The sequence below is a fragment of the Temnothorax nylanderi genome, unplaced genomic scaffold, assembly GCF_030848795.1.
Source record: "Temnothorax nylanderi isolate EJ_2023f unplaced genomic scaffold, tnyl_v1.0 TNYL_tig0268_pilon, whole genome shotgun sequence".
Lineage (NCBI taxonomy): Eukaryota > Metazoa > Arthropoda > Insecta > Hymenoptera > Formicidae > Temnothorax > Temnothorax nylanderi.
The window spans coordinates 88,435-113,102 of NW_027249330.1; the positions used below are offsets into that span (position 1 = coordinate 88,435).

Here is a 24,668-nt window from a genome sequence, read left to right on the forward strand (position 1 = left end):
ACAGCGACGAACGACGCAGAAACATAAACAAAAACGGCTACGTACAGTTAAAGAACGACGACGAACGACAACGAAACGCTAACCGAACATGAGACCGTTAAAATCGACCGATGTGGATAAAAATATCGAAAAGCGACGGCTGGTGGACGAATTGCACGCACCGGCGAGAAGAAATTTTCCCCGCAGACACGTCATAGTGCGAGGATACGACGATCTGTGGCAGGCTGATATCGTCGAGATGCGTCCGTACTCGCGTTTCAACGGAGGCCACCACTACATACTCACCGTCATCGATGTGTTGAGCAAGTACGCGTGGGCCGTGCCGCTCAAGGGTAAAGGCGGCAGCGAGACAGCTGACGCTATCGCTGAGATAATTCGAGATAGCGGGAGGTGTCCTAGTAATCTACAAACCGACATGGGGAAGGAATTTTACAACACCGACGTGCAACGTCTCGTGAGAAAACACGACATCAATCATTATTCCACGTATTCGGTGATGAAGGCATCGGTCGTCGAGCGATTCAATCGCACGTTAAAAAACAACTTGGCGCTGCTTTTTTACTCCTGTCGCATTCTTCCCTAAATTATGTTTATTGTTTTTTATTCGATCAAAAATCTAGTACTAATGTTTAAATTTTAATGTTTAAATTTCAAAGTCTAGCAGCGCCAAGTTTTTTTACAAGAAAAATTTATTTATTTTGTTATAATTAAATATTTTTATTTTGTACTGTTACTTCTTTAATTCTTTGTAATTAAAATAATTCTTTGTAATATTAAAAATTTGTTAAAGAGAATTAAGAAGCTATTACCACTTGGGTTGAAATAGGAAGACCCTTGAATAGGAACACAAAAATACCACTTGGGTTTTATTTTTTTTAAGTAGCTGCACAACAATTATCTTTCAAAGCAATATACATATTCTCTTTGCAATTGGCGTAATTTAATTTAAAGATTTCATATCTTTTTTTGAAATACATGTCACTTGAGTTGAATTAGGTAATATAATTTTGTGAAGAAGAAATTGCACAACAATTATCTTTCAAAGCAATATACATATTCTCTTTGCAATTGGCGTAATTTAATTTAAAGATTTTATATCTTTTTTTGAAATACATGTCACTTGAGTTAAGTTAGGTAATATAATTTTGTGAAGAAGAAATTAAAGATTTTATATCTTTTTTTGAAATACATGTCACTTGAGTTGAGTTAGGTAATATAATTTTGTGAAGAAGAAATTAAAGATTTTATATCTTTTTTTGAAATATATGTCACTTGAGTTAAGTTAAGTAATATAATTTTGTGAAAAAGAAATAAAGCTACCACTTAGGTTGGATTTTTGAATTTACAAAATACATTGCGTGTACTTGGCGCCTTTTTTTACCTTTTTTGAAAAAGGTAATTTTGTACTGATATCACCCATTTTGTAGTGTTAAGCAAAGATCTGCAAAAAATTTTTATTTTTTATTTTTTAATTATTTACGAAATTAGCAAGAACAACAAATTAAATTTTTATTAAATTAGCAAATTAATAATTAGTTACAAAAAATTACTATTTACATAAAAATTAATAATATTTAAGTAAAAGTAAATTATATATTTCTCACAAAAATTAAAGAAACACTAAAATCTTTAAAAATAGGCAAAATTCAAGCAGCTGTAACTTTGTTATAAATAAACAAAATTTAAATTTAAAGCTTAAAACCTGAATTTTTACATTATTTTCATCCATTTGTATCATATTTACATGTTATTTAAAAAAATTTGGCAATTATACCGTTCAATAGAACAAAGTTTCAGCTTTAAGAATCTATTTTTTGAATTGCGATACGATGATTTCTAAGGGAATTATGAGCAATCAAAGTCAAAATCCTTATTTCTTATTCAATCCGCGATAAATCAGTAACAAAAAATCGTAGAAACATTAAAAAAAAAGATTTTGCAAGGAAAACTTCAAGCTTTTACGTTAGAAAGTCGAAAATTTTCGCAGATTTTTTTTGTGCACTTGACAGGCCCACAAAGTGAGAAGAAAATTTTCTATTTTGTCTAGCTCGTAGTTTTCTACATGTAAAAATTACCAAACTCACAGAAACTAAAAAATAATAGTAACCTTTCGAAAGTAGAAATTTTGAGCTTTAAAATCCTTTTTTTAAATTTAAATTTTGTTTATTTTTAACAAAGTTACAGCTGCTTGAATTTTGCCTATTTTTAAAGATAAATTTATATAGTGTTCCTTTAATTTTTGTGAAAAGTGTAAATTACTTAAAAAATTGGTAATTTGTCAGAGAAAAATTTCTAGTTTGTAAAAATTAGTAATTAGGTGAAAATGAATTAATTTCTTTTGTAAACTGGTAATTAGTAAAAATAAATTCTTTATTATTAAAATAATTAATAAATGGTTTATCAAAAATAAATTACTATCTATTCGAAAATTAATAATTAGTGGAAAATAATTATTAATTTTTTCAATAATAAATAAATAGTCTCAGATAAATTACTTATATTTTAAAAATTATTAATTGGTTGAATATAAATAATTTAATTATTTATATTATTTATATTAATTATTTATATGTATGTAGATTTATTGTGTATCCCCGTAGGGTTTACAAGGCGTTTTTTTTTATGAGGAACGTACCCAAACCTCTTACAAATCACTCCCTTACACGCCCTGGCCATATGCGACCTTACAATTCATTCTATTTCCCTCTCCCTTCCCCCTCTTCCTTCATCCCTCTGTTTATCTTCTTCTGCTTCCTCCGGTTCCGCGTACCTTCGCCTTCCTCCTTCCTGTCTCAACTGTTCCCTGTCCTCGTCCGTTTCCCTCAGCCACCTCTCCGCTTCCCTCCTATCCACCACTGCTCTCCTTTCCCTCCGTCTCTCACCCTCCTCACGCTCACCACACCCCTCTATTTTATTCTATCTTCTCTCCTCCTTTCTTCCCCTGAACTTCGTCCTCGTCCGTTTCTCCTCCATCCTTCTCGTGATCTCCTTCTCCACACGACCTTACAATTTTTTCCCCTCCTTTGCGACCTTACATTTCATTTCACCTCCCTTCGTCTTCCATCCGTCTATCTCCTTCCGCCTCCCTTACTTCAACCACCTTTTTGCTACCCTTCTTTCTGCCAATGCTCTTCCCCTTTCCTTCCGTCTCTCTCCCTCCTCTCGCTCGCCGCCTTCACTCCTTATTCCACCTTCTCTCTGAAAATAAACTGTGTTATAACATCATCTTCCCTTGCGACCTTATATTTCATTTCCCCTCCCTTCGTCTTCCATCCGGCCGTCTCCTTCCGCCTCCCTTGCTTCAGCCACCTCTTTACTTCCTTCCTTTCTGCCACTGCTCTTCCCTTTTCCTTCCGTCTCTTTCCATCCTCTCGCTCGCCGCCTTCCCTCCTTATTCCACCTTCACTCTCTTTCACCTCCACCTTTACCTTTAACCCTTCCAAACAGACTCTCCTCCATCCTTTCCGTAATCTCATCCTCCTCCGTCCCCTTCTAACTCCTCCATTTCTCCTCTCTCCTCGCTTACCTCTTTCACCTCCGCCTTTACCTTTAACCCTTCCGAACAGACTCTCCTCCGTCCCCTTCAAACTCCTACATTTCTCCTCTCTCCTCTCCTTTCTCCTTTCCTTTTCCTCTCTCTCTCTTACCCTCCTCGTATCCACCAATTTATCCTCGTCCATCTTCACCCATAATCTACTCCCTTTCTCGTCGCTTTCTCTCCTTCTCCTTCTATTACCTGTCTATATGGCCGGCCCCTTCGATCGTTCGATCCATCGACCCGTCTCGATGACTCCCTGCTCCGTTTCGCACCTGCCGCGCCACCATCGACAATCCCTCTGTCTCGCGACAGGTCGATCGATCGCTCGATCGAAACTCCATGCTGCCAACTCGCTCAGCTTCCTCATCGTGTAACCTGGCCCCTTTATCTTTCTGCTTCTCATCCTAACCTCTCAAGCGTTCCCTTACTTTCTCTCATCACTACTCTTCAACCACGCTATCCTCGACTTCTCCTCCACTTTCACGGCTTCCTCCGAACCTCCTTAACAAGCTCCGCACCCTACTTCATCTTCCCTTACTCTTTACCTTCTCTCAAAACCCTTTTCTTACTCCTCTCCACTCCGGGCCAACTCGTCCACTACGTCTCCCCACTCCAATCTCAATTAATTATTTATATTATTTATATTATTTATATTTATAAGCAGTTAAATGTGGTTTAAAAAAGGTAATTATGAAGGAGAGGGGCTTCCTCACCAAATTGGCTAAAATTTTAATTTTGTGTATTTTGGTGCGTAAAACATGAATCTATAAGTTAAAATTGTCGCTCTCAATTAGGAAAAAAGTTATTTAGTACTAAAATTGATAGTTGCGTGGTTAGAACAGGTTTTATTAACCGTTCCTGTTTCTTATCGATTTCGCCATTAACTCGGCTAATTGTTCTTCCACGGATTTTGGAATTTCCGCCTCGACATAACGTATCGACATAACGTATCATCTACTATCTATAATATACGATGCTATATTTTTATTATCCATTTGTCAATTCAATTAGAAAAATAATTCAAATTCTTTTGTTTGAAGCACTTGTGAGTTTTACGAAAATGTCTCTCGTTATGTCTTGTATCTTTATCATTATGATATCGTTCAAAATTGCTACTCTTAGAAAATATATGGATAAGCTTGATAGGACTTGCTATTTTATCTACGAATATGCAATTAACAGATTCAAACAGTTAAGTAACAAGTATATCGACAAAGGTAAAGTCTTATTTGCTTGAATCAACATGCTACACGTATGTATATCACGTAAATATGACAACGGAATGGAGATTATTGGAAACGATCGGAAAAGGACATAAAAGATAAATCGTGGATTTATTTATGAATATTCTATATTAAACATAATTAAAATAAAGAAAACTGCACTTTGTAATTTTTAATAATATATTATAAAATCTAATATGTGTGTGTATATATGTATATATGTTTGAACTATCATAAAACAGTCATTTCATATAACTATTAGCAAGATTTTGAATTTATGTTTACCATTTATTGGTTCATCAAATATACTTACATATAGAAATATTGTTAAAAATAAGTACATTGTAAGCTTCTGTCGACCATTTATCTGCAAAGGAGTAACATCAAAATATAATTACATATCCAAAGATAAATAATTTTGAGTAGAGATGTATATATCTAAAATCTACTTACACGTAGGAGTTGATAATAATCTCGTTGATTGGAATGTGGCTTGGATCAGTCAACTCGCGAAACTGTAATATAATAATAAATCGATTAGAATTTTCGGAAACATCACTTCATACGATTCTTTCACACGATGACGGTTAATGTTAATTTCCGATTACCTTATTATTATGTTTCGCGTGTTCTATACTTGTCGTCATGACGAAACATCTGACCGAGACATTGCGCTTCTTGGCTACCTCAATGTATCTCTTTCTCGAAGCTGGATCGGGATTGGTATTGTCTATAACTATACTTTTTCCTTGATTCAAGTATTGTTGGACTGCGGCAATACACTTCTGCCAGCTCCCTAAAGTGTCTCTGTTGACGTATCCGTATTCCTTCAGATAATTCTTTGCAAAATGCGATTTTCCGGAGTCTGGACTGCCGACCATAAGTACCACCTGTTAATGGATATCTATAAGCACCAGGAAAGAGCGGGCCTCTGTTCACATTTGACGTTCACGATGATATTCGTGTTATGCACGATGCTTCTGTCGAAATCGAGGAATCACATGCGGAAAAGTTTTACTTAGGTATTTATCATTAAAAGAATACTTTGTATAATTCTCTTTTATGTTATTTTTTTATTTTTTCTCATTAGATCATGGTACAAGAGGAACAAACACATTTTTCCAGCGAGTAGATGGAAACCTTTTGATCCAACGAAAAATTACGACAAGTATACAGTGTCGGGTAAAAATAGGAAGAAAGATAAAATCTGATAAACTTAGATTCAACGAATTGTCCAATTTTGTTTAAAGGATTCAGATTCAAAGGACTGTAAATATTATAACCAGATAAATAACTTTGTTTCATCGTACAATTGATTCATTATGCAACAGATTGTAATATATATATATATATATATATATATGTATGTATATTTATTGCATATCCCCATGGGGTTTACAAGGCGTTTTGTTTTTACGAGGAACGTACCCAAACCTCTACAAGCAAAATCGAAAACTTAAACATAGTCAAATCAAAAATACTCAAATCGCAAAACTAAATCATTCTTTCTCATGTTCTTCTTTGTCTTCTTTCTCTTCCTCTCTTGCGTCGGTACCCCTCCCTGGCCTTCCTCCCGTTCGTCCCATCCTTATTCACTCCAATCCCTCTTCCCTCCCTCCCCCTTATCCTCGTCCGGCTCCATCAGCAATTTCCTTTCCAAATCCTTGGAAATTTCCTCTTCCTCTGATCTCCCCGATCTCTTCCTTAGCCAGCCTTCCATTTTCTCCTCTCTCTCCTCTCTCTCCCTGTCTCTCCTTTCCACCGACTTATCTTCGTCTATCTTCACTCCTAAGCTGTTTCCAGCCTTTCTCCTCGCCTCTATCACCCGCCATTTCTCCTCTTCGTCTTTCAGCTTCACCAGAAGCGTTATCCATGCTCCTCTTTGACCCACTATACACACCTCTCTCACCGTAACCTTATTCTTAGTCCTTCCGCAAACACCTCCTTCACCTTCTCCCAGTTCGAGCCCTTGTCCCCCCATACCTCCTTCTCCGCCCTTAATATTACATTTCTTTTCCTTTGCTCCTCCTCACTACTCTCACCCACCCCCGCCCACCATTTCTTCCTTACCCCTACTCCCTCCTCGTTGTCTTCCCTCTTCCTTTTACCTCCATTTTGCTCCATTCTCTCTATCTTCCTCTTCATTCTCCTCACTTTTTCCTCAAGCTCCTCTATCCTCTCCTCCTTCTTTCTCTCCTCCTCTTTCTTCTCCTTCACCATCTTCCTTACCTTCTCCTCTAGCTCCTCTATTCTCTCCTCTTTCCTTCCCTCCACTTCTTTCTTTTCCTTTTCCACCTTCTTTAGTTTCTTCTCCATAATCCTTTCCACCGCTTCAGCTATTATTCTTCCTTCTTCCTCCATCCTGATTAGTCCTAGGTAATCTGTAATAATTTAATTTAATCACCTCCTCTTTCTTCTTCTTTCCTCTTTCCTCCTCACTCTCTCCCCTACTCCCCCTCTCCCTCACCTCGTTCCTTCTTCTGTCTCCACCATCCCCCCTTTTCCTCTCCTTTTTTCCCCCTCTAGTTCCATCATCCATTCCTCCCCTCCTCCGTCCTCATCTAGCACCCATCCCACCGCTTCCTGCCAGCTACCTCTTCCTGATTCCCATCTCCTACATTCCTCCCACACATGCTCCCATGATTCCTCCCTGTGTTCACATAACCTACATTTCTTCTTCTCTTCCGTTTCCCAGTATTTGTTCTCTCTCATCTCATTTCCTAATCTAAATCTCGCCACCCTGTTCCATCTGCTCTCTCCCCATCCTTTCTTCAAATACCCCGGAATGCCCTCTCCTTTTACCACCTTGTACCATCTGTTATACTCCGCACCCTCGATCCTTTCCCATCTCTCTCTTCTTTGTACTTCCTTGTCCCCTCCGAACAGTTTGTGGAACCATTCTTCTTCGTATTGTCTCAGTTTTTCCAGTTCCTTCAATTCAACACCTCTGCCTTCAAAAAACTTTCCTCTTTCTCTCTCCCAGTTTGATCTTGTTTTCCCTTCTTTCTCCTTTCTCTTCACCTCCTCCCAGCAAAGCCTTGCCAATTCGCTTCCTCTACCCTCCTCTAGTTTTCTCTCGAATCTCTATGCTCTCATCCCTGCCCTCCCTCTCAGCTTATCCCTTTGCGTCTCCTCCCTAACTAGATACCATGGCGTTCTCCTATCCACTCCCAGTACCCATCTGATATACCTTTCTTCCAATCTTTCCATTCCTTCCCTTTCTATCCATTCCCATATTTCCGCTCCATATCCCATTACTGTCCACACCAGTCTATCAAATAACCACAATCTTTTTCCCCAGTCTCTCCCAAATCTCCTCTTCCCTATCCCCCACATCTTCCCCATCACTGCCGCCGCCTTCTTGATCCTTTCCCTTACCTGCGCTTCTTGTCCTCCATTCCTTTGGAACATGTACCCTAAATATCGAAATTCCTTCACCTCTCCTAATTCTTTTCCTTCCCACCTCCATCTTCTCTTACTGTCCCTCCCTCCTCCTTTCCTAAATCTCATTATCTTTGTTTTCCCCACGTTCAATTCCAATCTCTTCCTACTTAGATAACCTTCCAATCTTTCCAACATGCTCCTCATTTGGTCCTCGTCCTCCGCCAACAGCACTATATCATCCGCATACGCCAAAGTATATACCCTCCTACCTCCTAACACCACTCCTCCCCATTTAACCTTGCCCATTTCCTGTTCCATATCCGCCAATAACACGTTAAACAGCAATGGACTCAATGGGCACCCTTGCCTTACTCCTCTTCCCGTCCAGAACTCTTCTCCCATTCCGTCTCCTACCCTTACCCTACTTTTCGTCTCGCTTAACAACTCCTCCGTTCTCCTCACCAGCCCTTCTCTTACTCCCCTTTCTCTCATTGCTTTTATTAAGACTCCTCTATCTACCGAATCAAACGCCGCCTTAAGGTCCACGAAACATACTATCAATTTTCCCCCCTTCTTTTCTAACCTTCTGTTCACCAAGTAGTTCAACACATAGATGTTATCTATTGTTCCCATCCCCCTTCTGAAACCTGTCTGGTTCTGTGGTACTATTCTCTTCCCCTCTGTCTCCTCTCTTAACCTCTCCGCCAGAATAGCCGTGTACACCTTGTATAACGACGGCATTATTGTCACACCTCTATACTCCTCCGCTCTTTTTCCTTCTCCTTTCTTTACAATTGGCGCAATTATTCCCTCCTTCCAGTTTTCCGGCCATCCCCCTCCCTTCCATATCCTGTTAATATATTTCCATGCCCAACTCTCCAGCCCCTTCCCCCCTCGCTTCCAGACCTCTCCTGGTATCCCATCCCTACCCATAGCTTTTCCGTCCTTTAACCTCTTTACCGCTCTCCTCATTTCTTCTAGGCTAATCTCCTCTTCCTCTTCTCCCTCCTTTTCCTCCCTTTTTCCTTCTTTCCCCATCCTCACCCTCCCTTCCACTCCTCCCAGGAGCTTCATAAAATGCTCTTTCCATTCCTCCTCTTCTATTCCTTCCTCAATCCCCCTCCTTTTTTCCTCTCCTTATTTACTATCTCCCATACTTCCGTCTCCCTCCTTGCTCCCTCCGCCTTTCTCTCCCATCTCTGATTCTCTTCTTCCTTCTTCCTCTTACACATCTCTCTAAATTCCTTCCTCTTTTCTTTGTACGCTCCACCCTCTCCTCTTCCTTTCCTCCAATTCCTTAATTTTCTTCTTGCCTCTTTCTTCGCCTTTCTACATTCTTCATCCCACCATTCTACCTTCCCCCTCTTTCCTCCCATCTCCTCCTCCACCCCTTTTATTGCCTCCTTTATTCTTGCCTCCATTTCTTCCCATTCCTTGTTCAAATCTGCCGCCTTTTCCTCCATCGCTCCTATTTTTTCCATGAACCTCTTTGCTCCTTCCTCGTTCCATATCCCCCTGTTTCCCTTCTTCTCCCTCCTTCTTCCATCTCCCTCTTTCCCCCTCCTTAAGGCTATTTCCAGGGGGTGATAATCCGAGTCCACTCTATCCCCCACTGTCATACTCTCTACCTTCTCTCCTACTTCTCCTTCTCCTATCACATAGTCGATCACCGTGTCCCCTCTTCCCCCCGTAAAAGTAAACTCCCCCTCCTCGTCTCCTCTCACATTGCCATTGAAGATTTCCCATCCTCTCTCTTCTATGCTATTTATCAGCCGCCTCCCCTCTCTGTCTATCTTTTTATCCTTTGATCTTCTTCCCCCTCCGCGCTGTCCTGCCCCCTCCTCCTCTTCTATTCCTCCGCCTTCTTGGCCGGTCCTTGCATTGTAATCTCCCCCAATAATCGTAAACCTTCCTTCTTCTTTCTTCTCCATTATTAGTCTCAGCTCCTGTAGTATATCTTCCATCTCCTCTTTCTTTGCGTAAACCCCAACAATACTCCAGTTCTCGTTACCTATCCTAACCTTTCCTTCTATCAATTCTTCCCTGCCTATTACTATTTCCGTTCCCTTCTCTTTTAACTCCTTTCTTATACCCATTATCATCCCTCCAATCGCTCTCCCTTTTTTGTTCCTTTTCCTTGCCAATTGCACTCCCCATTCATACCTTTTTGGCAGCCTTCCTCTTATTTTTTCCCAACCCTTTTCCCCTATCCACGTCTCTACCATGACCAGGACGTCCTGTTTCTTCAGCCCTTCCCAGAACTCCTTATCTTTATTTTCCAAACCTGCTACATTCCAGAATACGATTCTACATTCTGCTTTACTTCCCCCCTCCCCTTCTCTTCCAACCTCCGCATTTCCCTTCCCGACTTTCACCCCTCCAGCTTCTCCTCCTCCTATTCCCCCGTCTCCATTCCTACTCCTCCCCCTCCTAGTTTGCCTCCCTCCTCCTCTTTTCCTCCTCCGCTCTCCCTTCTTACCCTTCCTCTTTCATCCTTTAATACCCCCTCTCCCACGTCCCATCTCCACCATACATTTTCCAATCTTATTCTACCTGCCTTAATCCAAGCCCTTCTTCCCTTCCACCCTCTCTTCTCACTATCTCTCTCAATATCCAATCCGTCCTTCTTTCCTCCCAAGACAAGTCCTCCGTGATTCTCTCCCTTCGTCCTGCCAAACTCCTCTTTTTTTCCATTATCTCCCATTTTTGCTCCTCATTTTCCAGCTTCAGCAGCACCATTTCCTTTCCTTTTTCCCTATCCCCCCCTATTTTCTTCACCTCTAACACCTTTACTTTGGCCTTCATTCCCTCCAATAGCTTTTCCACCTCTTGTCTTCTCCCTCCCTCCTTCACACTTCTAGCCCCCTTACCACTAAATTTCTTCTTCTCTCCTCCTTCTTATTCTTTTCCAACTTTCTCTCTATCTCTCTCATCCTCTCCACCACTTCCTCATTTTCGTTACCTGACTCCCCTTCTCTCTCCTCCTTCCTCTCTCCTATTTTCTCCTCCCATCTTTTCTCTCTTCCCTCCACCTTCTCCTCTAGCTTCTTTACTCTCTCTTCCAGCGCTTCTCTCTGCTTCTTCCATATTTCCTCCCTTCTCATCATCTCCTCCTTCAGTCCCTTGATTTCATTCTTTATTTCCTCTTTGTCTTTTTTCCTTTCTTTCTCTTGTTCTTCCATCTTCCTTAATATCTCCTTGAACATCTCTTCTGCCTCCATATTTCCTTCCCCTTCTTCTCCTTTTTTGATCTTCGCTGGCGGTGATCTGTAGACCCTCCTTGTTTCTTTGAACCTTCCTAGGATCTCTTCCTCTGCTCTCGCCTTTGCTTCCTCCTCTTCTCTTTTCCTTTTCTGAAAGTAATCTAAGACCGACCCTAGGCTATCCGTTCTCCCTCTCAGTTTTCCAAGCTCTTCAGCCTTTGTTGGTCTGCCCCTTGCCCTCCTCTCCCCCTTGCCCTCTCCCTTCTTTTCTTTGCCTTCTTGCTGTTCACTCTCTATTCTTACTTCCTTCTCTTGCTCCATCCGCCGCTCCTACCTTGATTTGACCCTCCTATTCGTTATCTTTCCTATTCTCTTCTCCCTTTACCTATCCTATACTATACTCTATGCTCTGCCGTGTCTTAGTTTTCCCGTCCAGTCGCCCCTCTACACCCACTTTCGTACGTTCGTGCCTTGCCGCGCGCGCTTACTGCCGCACGTGGCTCGGCTCCCCCACCGCGACGCCCCTCTACTCTCCCTATTGCTCGTGCCTAACCTGCCTCTGGCCTTGCCACTTTCCTACCCTTAGTTCTCCTTTACCTGTTACTCCACCACTCACCCCTTTCGTCTCCTTGCTCTCCTGCCTTCACACCTTCTCGCTCCGTCACACTTTCCCTCCTCTGCCTCCTTGTACTCTCAGTTCACTTCGCTTTCCTCACGCTCACTTTCGCACCTGTCACCTCAGTCGCTCCGGAAACGGAAGTCCTATATATATATATATATATATATATATATATATATAAGTCACGTCCGTCTGTCTGTCTGTCTGTATGTACGCGAACTACTCATTCGTTAGTGGACCAAATTTTTACCAAAAGTATATGAAATAGGGGTAGAATTTTCCGGGGATGAAAATGTCGTGGTTAATTTTTCGTTACCGATCTTTTTGGAAACCGGTTCCGAAATTTTTTCAAATTTTATATAATTTTTCTAATTTTTTGGGAAATAATTGACCGAATCTCATTCGTTAGTGGATCGAATTTTTACCAAAAATATATGAAGTAGGGGTAGAATTTCCCGGGGAGTGCCATAAAGTGTATAGTTTTTTGTTACCGATTTTTTGGAAACCGGTTTTTCGAGGATGGGTTTAATTGCCATCATTTAATTCCCATACAAATTTATATAAAATAGATATTAGATATCAAATAGGCATGATGTCTTTCACATACATGTTTTTCTCTCTTCTACGAACATTATATTTTTTATCATACTTTCTTTTTAAAATTCTCCAAAAATATCTACGACTTTTTTTTCTATTTTAAAACTTCTTTATATACCACATTAGTGGTTCTCCCCTCAGGCTCAATTTAATTTTTGAGATTGCTCGCTCGCATCTTTGTACAGCGACCGTTCAAGAAAAACAACTCGAAAAAGAGATTGAATTTTGAATGTGAGAAGCCGATTAGCTTGAAACTTGGTGACATTTATGAGTATATGTTCGGCTCAGAAGTTCGAGCCGATATTTTTCTTTTTTCTCTTAACTTTCTCTCTCTCTCTTTCTCTCTCTCTCTCTCTCTCTCTCTCTCTCTCTCTCTCTCTCTCTCTCTCTCTCTCTCTCTCTCTCTCTCTCTCTCTCTCTCTCTCTCTCTCTCTCTCTCTTTCTCTCTCTTTCTCTCTTTCTCTCTCTTTTTTAATATCATTTTCTATCTTTTATTCTGTCATTTCTCTTTCTCTTTCTCTCTCTTATGCTCTTTCTATAAAATTCAAATTTACTTACATTATGCTCCTGTGAAGTGCATGCATTTTCGCTATTTCCTTCGACCTCTGTAGGCATTTTAAACGATATTGTATACACTATTTACTATTATATTCGAAGAAATATGCAGGACAGCTCCAAAAACAATTGAAGATGTAGTACGCGTATAATATGAATATTGGTGATAAAAAGTTACCATGGTGATGGAATAAATGTATTTAAATATTTATTAAATGCACTGAGAGAAATGTTTTGTTGAAACTACCAAATTTTGTTACAGTAACAAAAATGTTTTGTTGAAACAACCAAAATTAACCAAAATTTTGTTACAGTAACAAAATTTTGGTTGTTTCAACAAAACTTTCTTCAACATTTCTCTCAGTGTGTAATAAATGTGTTTAAATATTTGTAATAGATATTTTTACATTAATAAATAAATTTTTATTACATTTTTTTATGTATAAAAAAATATTTTTTAGATATATGTTATATAAAAAATACATTATATAAAAAGGCTGCTGTGCGCTGATACAGAGCAGCTGTGCGCCTGTATGAAAAAGGGTGCTGTGCGCCTTTAAAAAACGGCTGCTGTGCGCCGACAAAGGGCTGCTGTGCGCCTGTAAAAAAACGGCTACTATCCGTCGATACAGAGTTGCTGTGCGCCTGTAAAAAAACGTCTATTATTCGCCGATACAGAGCTGCTGTGCGCCTGTAAAAAAGGCTGCTGTGCGCCTATATAAAAAATTAATAAAACAGAATAAGCAAGAGAAAGAAAAGATCTATTAAGAAAATCGATCTATTAATGTAAATAAGTAGTTCGCGGTCAGACAGACTAACAAACGGTACTTAGATATATAGATTATATCTATAGATAATTATTTATTCTGATGTATTTATTCTGATTGCTCTTTGAGCAATATTATTGTTTTAAAATAAAATAATTTCTTTTTTAAATATCTAATCTATATATAAAGAATAATTATTATATATTTGAAAACTATTATATTTGAAAAATAATTGTATTGTTATTTATTTACGTATTGTTATATAATATTTCGTATAAATACTTATGTATACGGTACGACGTAAATAATTATGCCTCAAAAGAAAAAATATCGAAATTTGACTAAAGTGAGTCGCGAAAGTAAGCGCTTACGACAAATGCGCAAAATTGAAAGTTCGGAGGAAAGGTCTCAACGACTTGAAGCTAATGCTCAAAGAAATTCTCAGCATAGGGGGAATAAAAATAACGACGCAAGGACTCAACGACTCGAAGCTGATGCTCAGAGACATGCTCAGCAGAGGGTCAATGAAAATGATGACGCAAGGACTCAACGACTCGAAGCTGATGCTCAGAGACATGCTCAGCAGAGGGTCAATGAAAATGATGACGCAAGGAATCAACGACTCGAAGCTGATGCTCAGAGACATGCTCAGCAGAGGGTCAATGAAAATGATGACGCAAGGACTCAACGACTCAAAGCTGATGTCCAGAGACATGCTCAGGGAAGGCACCAAGCTAGACAATTAAATCATCATATTGCGCTAATTTCCAAGGGACATGAAATAAATGTGCCAGTTTATACACTTGGTCAAATGAATGTAGAATGTCAATTTTGCAAATCGTTAAACTTTGCATGTGAAAAATCTAAAGATGGAAAATTTACATATTGTTGCCAAAAGGGCAAGCTTAAATTAAAACCAATAAATTGTCCTGATTTTATTACAGAATTATACATGGGAAATAATTATGCATCAAAAAATTTCCTTAGTAATATTCGTTCATATAACAGCGCTTTAGCTATGGCTTCCATGGGTGCCCCGGGAAATAGAAATCCATTGGATGTTGTGAACAATGCTCCTTATTGTTTGAAAATTCATGGGCAATATCATCATTTGACCTCGATGGCAATGCGCCCAGCGGATGGGCAAGCTCCGCGATTTGCACAACTTTACTTTTTAGATACAGAAGAAGCTGTAAATTATAGAATGAATAACAAAGCTAATCAAGAATGTGATCCAGAAATAATGAAAGATTTGTCATGTTTTATGGTTCAATGTAATGAATTTGCAAAAACTTTCAAGATGATGCGTCAAGTTGAAAAAGATCTGAATCCAATAGGCAATAAAACAATAAATTTAATGTTGTCATTTAGAAAAGATCCTCAACATGATCAAAGAAGATACAATGCTCCACAAGCTAATGAAATAGCTGTGGTCTTTCAGAATGTAGATGGTGAACCTCCATTTGAAAGAGACATTAGGATTTATAATAAAAATTCGAACGATGTACAACAAATATCAATTTTGGACAAAAGATGTGACCCAATGTGTTATCCATTGTTATATCCATATGGTAACGATGGATGGCATTCAGAACTTAAATCAGATAATCCTAAATATCCAGGATTTAAGATAAGTCAAATGGATTATTATGCTCATCTGCTGGCACCAAGAGTCGAATTTAGCCAATTTAAAAGGGCAGGAAAATTGAGATGTCAATTTATACTTGATGCATATAGCATCGCATTTTCCGGGGAGTGTTATAGAGTGTATAGTTTTTCGCTACCGATCTTTTTGGGAACCGGTATCCGAAATTTTTCCAATTTTTCGGGAAATAATTGACCGAATCTTAAAGAATTGTATATAAAACAGGGGTAGAATTTTCCGGGGAGTGCCATAAAGTGTATAATTTTTCGTTACCGATTTTTTGGAAAACCGGTATCAGAAATTTTTTCAATTTTTCGGGAAATAATTGATCGAATCTTAAAGAATTGTATATAAAACAGGGGTAGAATTTCCCGGGGAGTGCTATAAACTGTATAGTTTTTCGTTACCAATCTTTTTGGGAATCGGTATCCGAACTGATAAAGGAATTTTTTTCGATTATGGATATTGAAACACAAATAAAGTCGTTTGAAGAAAAACGACTCCCGGGCGAAGCCCGGGTAACCAGCTAGTATATATATATATATTAGGGAAATTCAAAAAAACCTTCTTTTTTTATTTTTCGCGATACACCCCAAAATATCAAAGCTTACCTAAAAAAAGAATTTTCCTCAAAAGGGGAGCAAAATCGAACAAGTTTTAGAGGTCGCTACCAGCGATTTTCAATATTTTCGATTAAAAAATCCGTTTTTTTTTTCAAATATTCAAAATTGCATAACTTTTCGAGTTTTAATGATAGAGGCATGAAATTTTCAGAGAATCTTCGTCAATTCATGTAGTTTATGAATATTGAGTTAAAAAATTTATTTTCGGAAACAATTTTTTTACGTTTCTTTTGTTTATAATAAAAAAATAATTGTCTATAACTAATAGGCGCCAGCGATCTGGGATTTGGTTTTGATTTTAAATTACATCTAGGTAATCCAAAAACACATTTCAATAATCAAATGCTTGAACATCGGTGAATTTGTTGCTAAAAATTTGTTTAAACAACAAATTCAAAAAACCACGTTACCCGTAATGTAGAAATAATGCATGTCATAATCTTTATTTAGGTGTCTGTATTGCATTCCAACTTTTGTTGTCAAATTTAAGTTGATAGAATAATAAATTATCCAAATGCTACATATTCAATAGGGTGATTCAAAAAAACCTTCTTTTTGTATTTTTCGCGATACACCCCAAAATATCAAAGCTTACCTAAAAAAAGAATTTTCCTCAAAAGGGGAGCAAAATCGAACAAGTTTTAGAGGTCGCTACCAGCGATTTTCAATATTTTCGATTAAAAAATCGGTTTTTTTTTCAAATATTCAAAATTGCATAACTTTTCGAGTTTTAATGATAGAGGCATGAAATTTTCAGGGAATCTTTGTCAATTCATGTAGTTTATGAATATTGAGTTAAAAAATTTATTTTCATTCAATGAATATGTAGCATTTGGATAATTTATTATTCTATCAACTTAAATTTAACAACAAAAGTTGGAATGCAATACAAACACCTAAATAAAGATTATAACATGCATTATTTCTACATTACGGGTAACGTGGTTTTTTGAATTTGTTGTTTAAACAAATTTTTAGCAACAAATTCACCGATGTTCAAGCATTTGATTATTGAAATGTGTTTTTGGATTACCCAGATGTAATTTAAAATCAAAACCAAATCCCAGATCGCTGGCGCCTATTAGTTATAGACAATTATTTTTTTATTATAAACAAAAGAAACGTAAAAAAATTGTTTCCGAAAATAAATTTTTTAACTCAATATTCATAAACTACATAAATTGACGAAGATTCTCTGAAAATTGCATGCCTCTATCATTAAAACTCGAAAAGTTATGCAATTTTGAATATTTGAAAAAAAACCGATTTTTTAATCGAAAATATTGAAAATCGCTGGTAGCGACCTCTAAAACTTGTTCGATTTTGCTCCCCTTTTGAGGAAAATTCTTTTTTTAGGTAAGCTTTGATATTTTGGGGTGTATCGCGAAAAATACAAAAAGAAGGTTTTTTTGAATCACCCTAATATATATATATATATATATTACAATATATATACAAATATATATATGTATATATATTGTAGCTACATTGTATTTTTAAGGACTGTGATTTTAATTCATTCAGTTTGTCACGACTTTTTCACTCCCGGAACGGCCCGGGGCGTGTGCCGGATCAAAAGAGGCAAGGAGAGCGGGATGATAGGCCTCTCCAGGGATCCTCTCGCACCTCCGACACTCCACGAAACGATTCTAATGTTGGGCGCCAGACGCGTAAATTCGCGTCCGCGAAATCGCGAGAAATCAAAAACGAGACGCAAAACGAAATGAGTCGGTGGGCGAGGGAATGGCTAGCTCGACCTAATAGCAGGGCGGGGTGGATGAAGGGCAGCGCAGTATTCGGCGGGGTGACGCCTAATAAAGAATGTCGTAACTCAAGCCATTAACAAATAAAGAATAACATTTATTCTGTAATGATCCCCGGATGAACAGTAAATGCCAATGGGGCTTTCAAAACAAAAGCAAATAGCAGGTGGTAGATAACGCGGGCGTCAAATTTCGAATACAAAATATGATCACGCGGACGCCAGAAATAAACGGAAAATTACGTTAACTCAGTAAACGCGCGGAAGGCGCAGCAAGAGAACGTGTGAGGAAAACTAAACTTACAAAATCATCGAGATCATATAATTTCACAGCTAACAATAGTAGAAAAGTTCGCGGGCAAATAACATAGAATATCGGTACAAATTACGACTGACTACGACATAACGGAAATAAACGCGAAATAATAGCGCGAAATACCGCGAAATGATAATGCGCCACGCTTGGAGCGCGTGAACGCAAGTTCCCAAACCCGTGCCGGGATTCTGTCGCCAAATAATCTTAACCTAACGCAAATCATAATCTTAATCTACCGCAAGTAATAATCTTAAACTAACGCAAAGAATAATCTTAAACTAACGCAACGAACGCGACGCGAGTAACGTCCCAACGCAAGAAGGAACGAACGCAACATGTGATATCGCCAGGGATATCCTCACGCGAAGAATAAAGGCGCCGGGGCGCTCGACGAAACGCGAAATACTAAACTAGCGCGAGAAAATATACGGAAGTACCGCGAGCAATATTATAACTAACGCGAAATGACCGATTTATCCTAACGCAAGAACTGAGATTACGCCAGTGATTCTGATCGAACACAACACACGCGATCGTCAGCGATCGTCCAACGCGAAAAATGATGCGCCGAGACACTCGGCATAACGCGAAATACTCGAATTAACGCGAGAAAGATACGGAATTACCGCGAGGGATAACGAGACGCAACATTAGGTCGACGCGAATGGTATCTTAAGGCGAACCACAACCTTCCGCGAATAATCTCTCAACGTAGCCGATATCGCGAAGATAGTCTAAATGTCCGAACGCGAATCGTGAGTAACGCGATTACACCAACGCGAATATCCCTCTGACGCCATTAATTACGCGTACAGAATCTAAGGTTCGACCGGGCGAAATACTACGCCTAACGAGACCCGCGGTCGTGGACGTGAAGGGCGCGAGAAATGGCGTATTCGCGATATCGAACGTCGTCATCGACGCGCCTACCGCGATCTCCAGAGGTTCGTATATTTCGATCGCGATCCCACGGCCACGAGACCATTCCGGTGCCCCTCGCTCTCGCTATCGATCGCTAAATACGCCTTGTCGGCGAATACGCTAATTATCGCGAATTTTCCCGAGCGAGAGCGCGACCCGGGGAGCGGTGTCGTGGCTTTACATAATATGTTACCGAGGCAACCTCACCGTAGGCAGATCCTCTCCCGAGGGTCCTCGCCGTCGTCCCAAGGGTCGCGACGATAGCAGCCGGACGTCGTACTCAGCTCCGGAATGCGACTTAGTGCGGAGACAATGCCGAGACTTGATTTTCGACGTGCGTCGATTACCGAGGACGATTTACGAATGCTCCCGAAATTTCGCTCGATGGCGGAATCGATAGCGCACCCCACCCCGGGCGTACGCGGCCCCGCGACGTTGGAGCGCGGACCAATGAGGGGTGAGCTCGCAGGCTCGCGGCGGATTCGTGCGTAGGGCCGTGAATTACGGCTTTCCGCAGGGCGCTAAACGGCCCTTCGCCCGCGTGGCAAATTTTCCGGGATTCTTCCCGGCGGCGGACGGGACGTGTCTGCCTCCGTGTTCCTCCTTTTCGGTTCGGGAATGGCGGCCGCCTATCCCGGAATCCGATCAGCAGTGTGAGGAGGGCAGATGAGCTGATTTTAGCCCCGGCGTCCCGGGGCCCTGCCATTAGGGGTCCGTCCGCCGCAGTGTCACGCGCCGTGCGCGTGTTTTCCTGCGCTCCGTCGCTCTCGGCGGCCCGCGAGTCGCTTCGATCCGCTTTCCGTCGTCCGGTCTCTCGCCGTTATCCTTCTCGTCGACTCCGCTTTCGCGTCCTCTGCATCCTCTCAGGAAACTCCGGTCTTCGGCTCGGTGAGGCGCCACGCAAATGATACAAAATAAAATAAAAGGGATCAGTAATTCGTAACGCAATTATAATATGCCCCTGGAGATCTCGCATCGATTCGTTGAACCGTCCTCGGGCGTGAAAAAGGTCGCGAAACCCGCGCCTTGTGACGGCGGCGGGGCGCTGCAACGATGCAGCGAAACTGCAACGTCACAACACCCCACCCCAAGAGAGAGCACACCGGGCTCGGTTGCCTCCACTTTAGCCACTCGCCTCCCCGGGGTTACCGTGAGAGCGCTCGTGCGATCGAGATCTCCCGCGAAGGGCTCCAGACCAACACAAGAGGTGACGATACAAAACACAAAGAAAATATCACACAAAAGAAACTACCCTTATTCTATTCCCCTTCCACGCGTCGCAAGAACCTCGGAATCGTAGTTCGGAACGCAAGTTTCGACCGTTTCCCTTCGTGTACCGACACGACGCAAGTCGGACTTTTACGATGGCCCACGACGATTAGTTGCCTCGCGCTTGGTGCCGACCGCCTAAAACGTTAAATGTCGACCGCCCTTTTATTCTTAGGACGCGTCGACGGTTCAACCACGCTAAGTGTCGACCGCCCTTCTATTCTTAGGACGCGTCGACGATTTTTCGTCAGAGTCGACCGCCCTTCTATTCTTAGGACGCGTCGACTACAACGGGGATGCACCCCTTAGTAGCCCGGTACGCCGGCTTGTACCGTGGCTAAGTTCGCTACGCCGCTTTCGGCGAGCACGCCAACACCAACGCGAAATGACGCGCCGACCCCAGAACGGGAGCGCAACTTTATTTCCATCGTAGCTCTTCGATGTATTATCGGGCTTACGCGGCAACGCTTACTCTCGGATACGACGACTACTATAACGGCGATGTTCGCAATTCGGAAACTAACAAATGAACGGAGGTCCCGGGGGTGGGTTCAAGGATTTCACTCTATTTACAATAAAATTAACCGTGATAAGGTTTTAAATCCTTAACGTGGATTTTTCCTACCGAGTTGCCTAACGAATCGGCGAGTTCATACACGACTGGCGACAGAATCCTGTAAACGGTAAAAGGGCCATGGAATTTCGTGGCCAATTTCGCAGAAACGTGTTGCGCGGCGGACGATAAAACGTGTTGTCTTTTTAACACCTGTTCGCCTACCGCAAACTGCCGATCCCGCTTACGCAAATTATAATACCGCGTTTGCTTTTGTCTCGCGGCCTCCAAGTTTTCCACGATCCATTCCCGCAGTAGTCGGATTCGCGCCATCCTTTCGCCCCACTTTTCCGGGTCCGCGAGTTCCACTTCGGCCGCCCCGTTTCGGCCGCGGAATACATTGACCGGCTGTGGTTCCCTCCCGAAATTTAAAAACGCCGGTGTCGCTTGTAGCGACGTGTGATACGCGGAATTATACGCGAAACGAAATTCATGAATATGTTGGTCCCATTCACGATGGTCTCGTCCCAAGAAGGCAGTAATCATCGTTTTGAGAACCCTGTTAACCCTCTCGACGGGGTTCGCCTGAGGGTGGTACGGCGGTACCGTCGAATGGTGAAACCCATATTGCTCAGCCAACGATTGTATTTCGCGATTTAGGAACTCGGTACCATTATCGGTCAGCAGCACGCGCGGCGCGCCCCAACGAAAAATGACGAGATCCTCGATCGCTTCCCGAATCTTTTTGCCGGTCGCCTTCCGGAGCGGGCAGCACTCAATCCATTTCGTGAATAGATCCTGAACCACGAGAAGATACGCGTGCCCCGATTTACTGGGCGGGAGCGGTCCCATAATATCCGCGGCGATAACCGTCCACGGAGCCTCGATTACTCGCTGACCCATTAATCCCGCGGGAACGTCTTGTTCCACTTTGGTTCGTTGGCAGGTATCGCACCGGCGCACGTACCGGGCGACATCCTTAAACATCTGCGGCCAATAATATCTTATCGCGATACGGCGGTACGTTTTTTCTACGCCCAAGTGTCCGGCCTGAGGCGGATCGTGACTCTCGCGTATTATCTCCTCGCGCGACTCCTTCGGCACGACGAGCTTCCATTGGTCTAAATCAACTACGGTCTCGTTTATGACAGGGCGAGGTCGGCGGAAATATAATTTTCCTTCGTCTATTTTCCATTCCGGGAATCGACGCGGGCGTTCGTTAACCTCGTTTAATCGTTTTACGTACCACTCGTCCTCGACGGCGGCGACCGCGCACAACTCAACGTCCTGTTCGTAAATTCGCGAGAGCGCGTCCGGCACGTGGTGCATCGCACCTTTCCTATGCTCGATACTGTAATCGTACTCTAAGAGTTCGAGAGCCCATCTCGCCAAACGTCCGGTCGGATTCTTTAAATTATGTAGCCACCGGAGGCTGCTATGGTCCGTTATGACAGTAAATCGGTAGCCTTCTAGGTACGGCCTAAACTTTTTAATCGCCCATATGACTGCGAGGCATTCTTGTTCGGTTGTCGAATATTTCTTTTCCGCGTCAGACAGGGCCCTACTCGCGAAAGCAATTACATGTTCGGCCCCGTTTATCTGTTGCGTTAACACCGCGCCTAAGCCGACGGAACTGGCGTCGGTCTGTAACTCAAACGGTATGCTGAAGTCCGGACACGACAATGTGGGTGGAGAAGTGAGACACTCCTTAATAGTCTCGAACGCGGCTTGCTGGTCCTCGCCCCACTCCCACGCCTGATTCTTTTTAAGTAGTCGCGTTAACGGCTCTAAGCGAGTAGCGCACTGCGGAATAAAACGGCGGTACCACGACGCCATACCAATAAATCGCCGCAATTGCCGAAGGTTACGCGGCGCGGGATATTCCCTAATCGTAACGGTCTTGTCAGGGTCGACCTTCAACCCCTCCCGTTGGACCAAAAATCCTAGATACTTCACCTGAGAGCGACAGAATTTGCTCTTCTCGGGGTTTATTGTCAAGCCCGCTTCGCGAATACGCTTGAAAACGCGGCTCAACCACTCGAGATGCTCCTCGAACGTTTCGGTAGCCACCACGATATCGTCTAAATACGCGAACGCGTACGGGTCCATCTCTGGTCCGATCAACCGATCTAATAATCTCTGAAAGGTTGCGGGGGCTCCCGTTAAGCCAAACGGCATCCGCTTGAAATGAAAAAGGCCTTTTCCCGGTACCGCGAAAGCCGTGATCTCCCGACTCCTTTTCGATAACGGAATCTGGAAGTAGGCCTAGCTCAGATCTATGGTCGAAATGTATCGGGCTTTTCGCAGTTTATCGAGAATTCCGTTCATGTACGGCAACGGGTACGCGTCCTTTTTCGAAACGTTATTTACTAGCCGGAAATCTAGGCAAAAACGGTACGTCCCGTTGGGCTTCTTGATCATCACGATCGGCGTCGACCACTCGCTCTGAGATGGCTCGATAATACCGGCTTTTAACAGCCGATCTACTTCGTCGTAGATAGCCTCCTTTATTTTCGGCGATACGGGATAGCAACGCTGTCTAATAGGAGGGTGGTCTCCGACCTCGATATTATGTTCGGTTAACGTGGTGGCCCCGAGCTCGTCCGAATTAATCGTAATTTGAGACGCTAAAAATTCTTGTAGACGCTTTTCTTGGTCCGGCGTCAATTCACTTAACCCACAACAAACGAGAGGTGACGCCTCAGGCTTTCGTGTCTTTTCCCCTTCACCCGATTGACCTGGCTCGAGATTTACGCTTTCATTCTCGGACAAGATCACCCGAACATTCGCGAGAGAACTCGACGAACCTTTTTCAAAAGAATACTGCCGCGAAGGATCGTCCGCGAAACTCCAAGTATCGCTCGCGAAATTCACATTTATCCCGAAATTTTTCAAAAAATCTACTCCCAACATACACGGTAACGCTAAAGTCGGTAGCGAATGAACCCTCAGATTCAGAGTTTTACCGTGTATGCTAACGGGAACCTTTACATCCCCCCTCACTCTCGCGGTTTGATTAGTCGCGGTCGTCACACGTTTCCCGCCAGTCGAAGTGAACGAAAAACCGAGTTGCCTAATTAACGCCGTAACTTCCGGACCGGCAAACGTACGACTTGAACCCGAATCTACTAACGCGCTTATTTCGTAGCCCGCGATTTGCACGCGGAGGAACTTGAGAGAGGCCGAGCCTCCTCGATCGCTATACGCGCTATACGCGGCATCCCGAGTTCCCATTGATAAATTTTCGGGGGCTGAGGGGGTAGGAGTCGGGTTGCCCCTTTTTCGCGACTCCTCTATTCGTTTCCCGAACACGTCGGGCATGTCCGGGTGGTAACCGCTACCTTTCCGCAACGGTAGCAATGCCTTCTCGACGGAGCCTGGCAATCGCGCGAAAAGTGTCCTGCTTGGCCGCAGTTCCAACACGTGGCGGCGGGATTCACGCTCGCGGAAGTCGGAGAAGCGACCGACGCGCCTGTCGCAGGGGCGGCGGTCGCGGCCGGGGCCGGGGCGCTCGCTTTCGGCCCGCCGGCCTTACCTTTTCTCGCCCCCGTCCCTGTGCCGCTCGCATTCGCGGGGGACACGCCGAGCGCGGCCACGGTGTCGCGTTGTTTCCCCCCCGGGTTGCGATTAGCGCCCTTGGGCGTTCGGTATGCTAAATCCGGGAAGAAAGAGCGTTCTGGCGGAGAAGGAGCG

General features: G+C 42.4%; 2 protein-coding genes across 5 annotated transcripts in view; one reads left to right on the plus strand and one right to left on the minus strand.

The window, feature by feature from the left end:
• The window catches only part of LOC139780231 (fatty acid synthase-like), a 113,267-nt gene that overhangs the window by 61,472 nt on the left and 27,127 nt on the right, over positions 1 to 24,668 (plus strand). The gene's annotated exons all lie outside the window — the stretch shown is intronic.
• On the minus strand, positions 5,099 to 5,726 carry LOC139780232 (uncharacterized protein F21D5.5-like). Its single transcript, XM_071718770.1, has 3 exons — positions 5,370 to 5,726; positions 5,215 to 5,276; positions 5,099 to 5,128 (listed from the first exon to the last, which is right to left on the minus strand). Exons 1-3 carry the CDS (start codon positions 5,640 to 5,642, stop codon positions 5,125 to 5,127), a joined length of 339 nt encoding a protein of 112 aa, XP_071574871.1. The 5' UTR covers positions 5,643 to 5,726; the 3' UTR covers positions 5,099 to 5,124.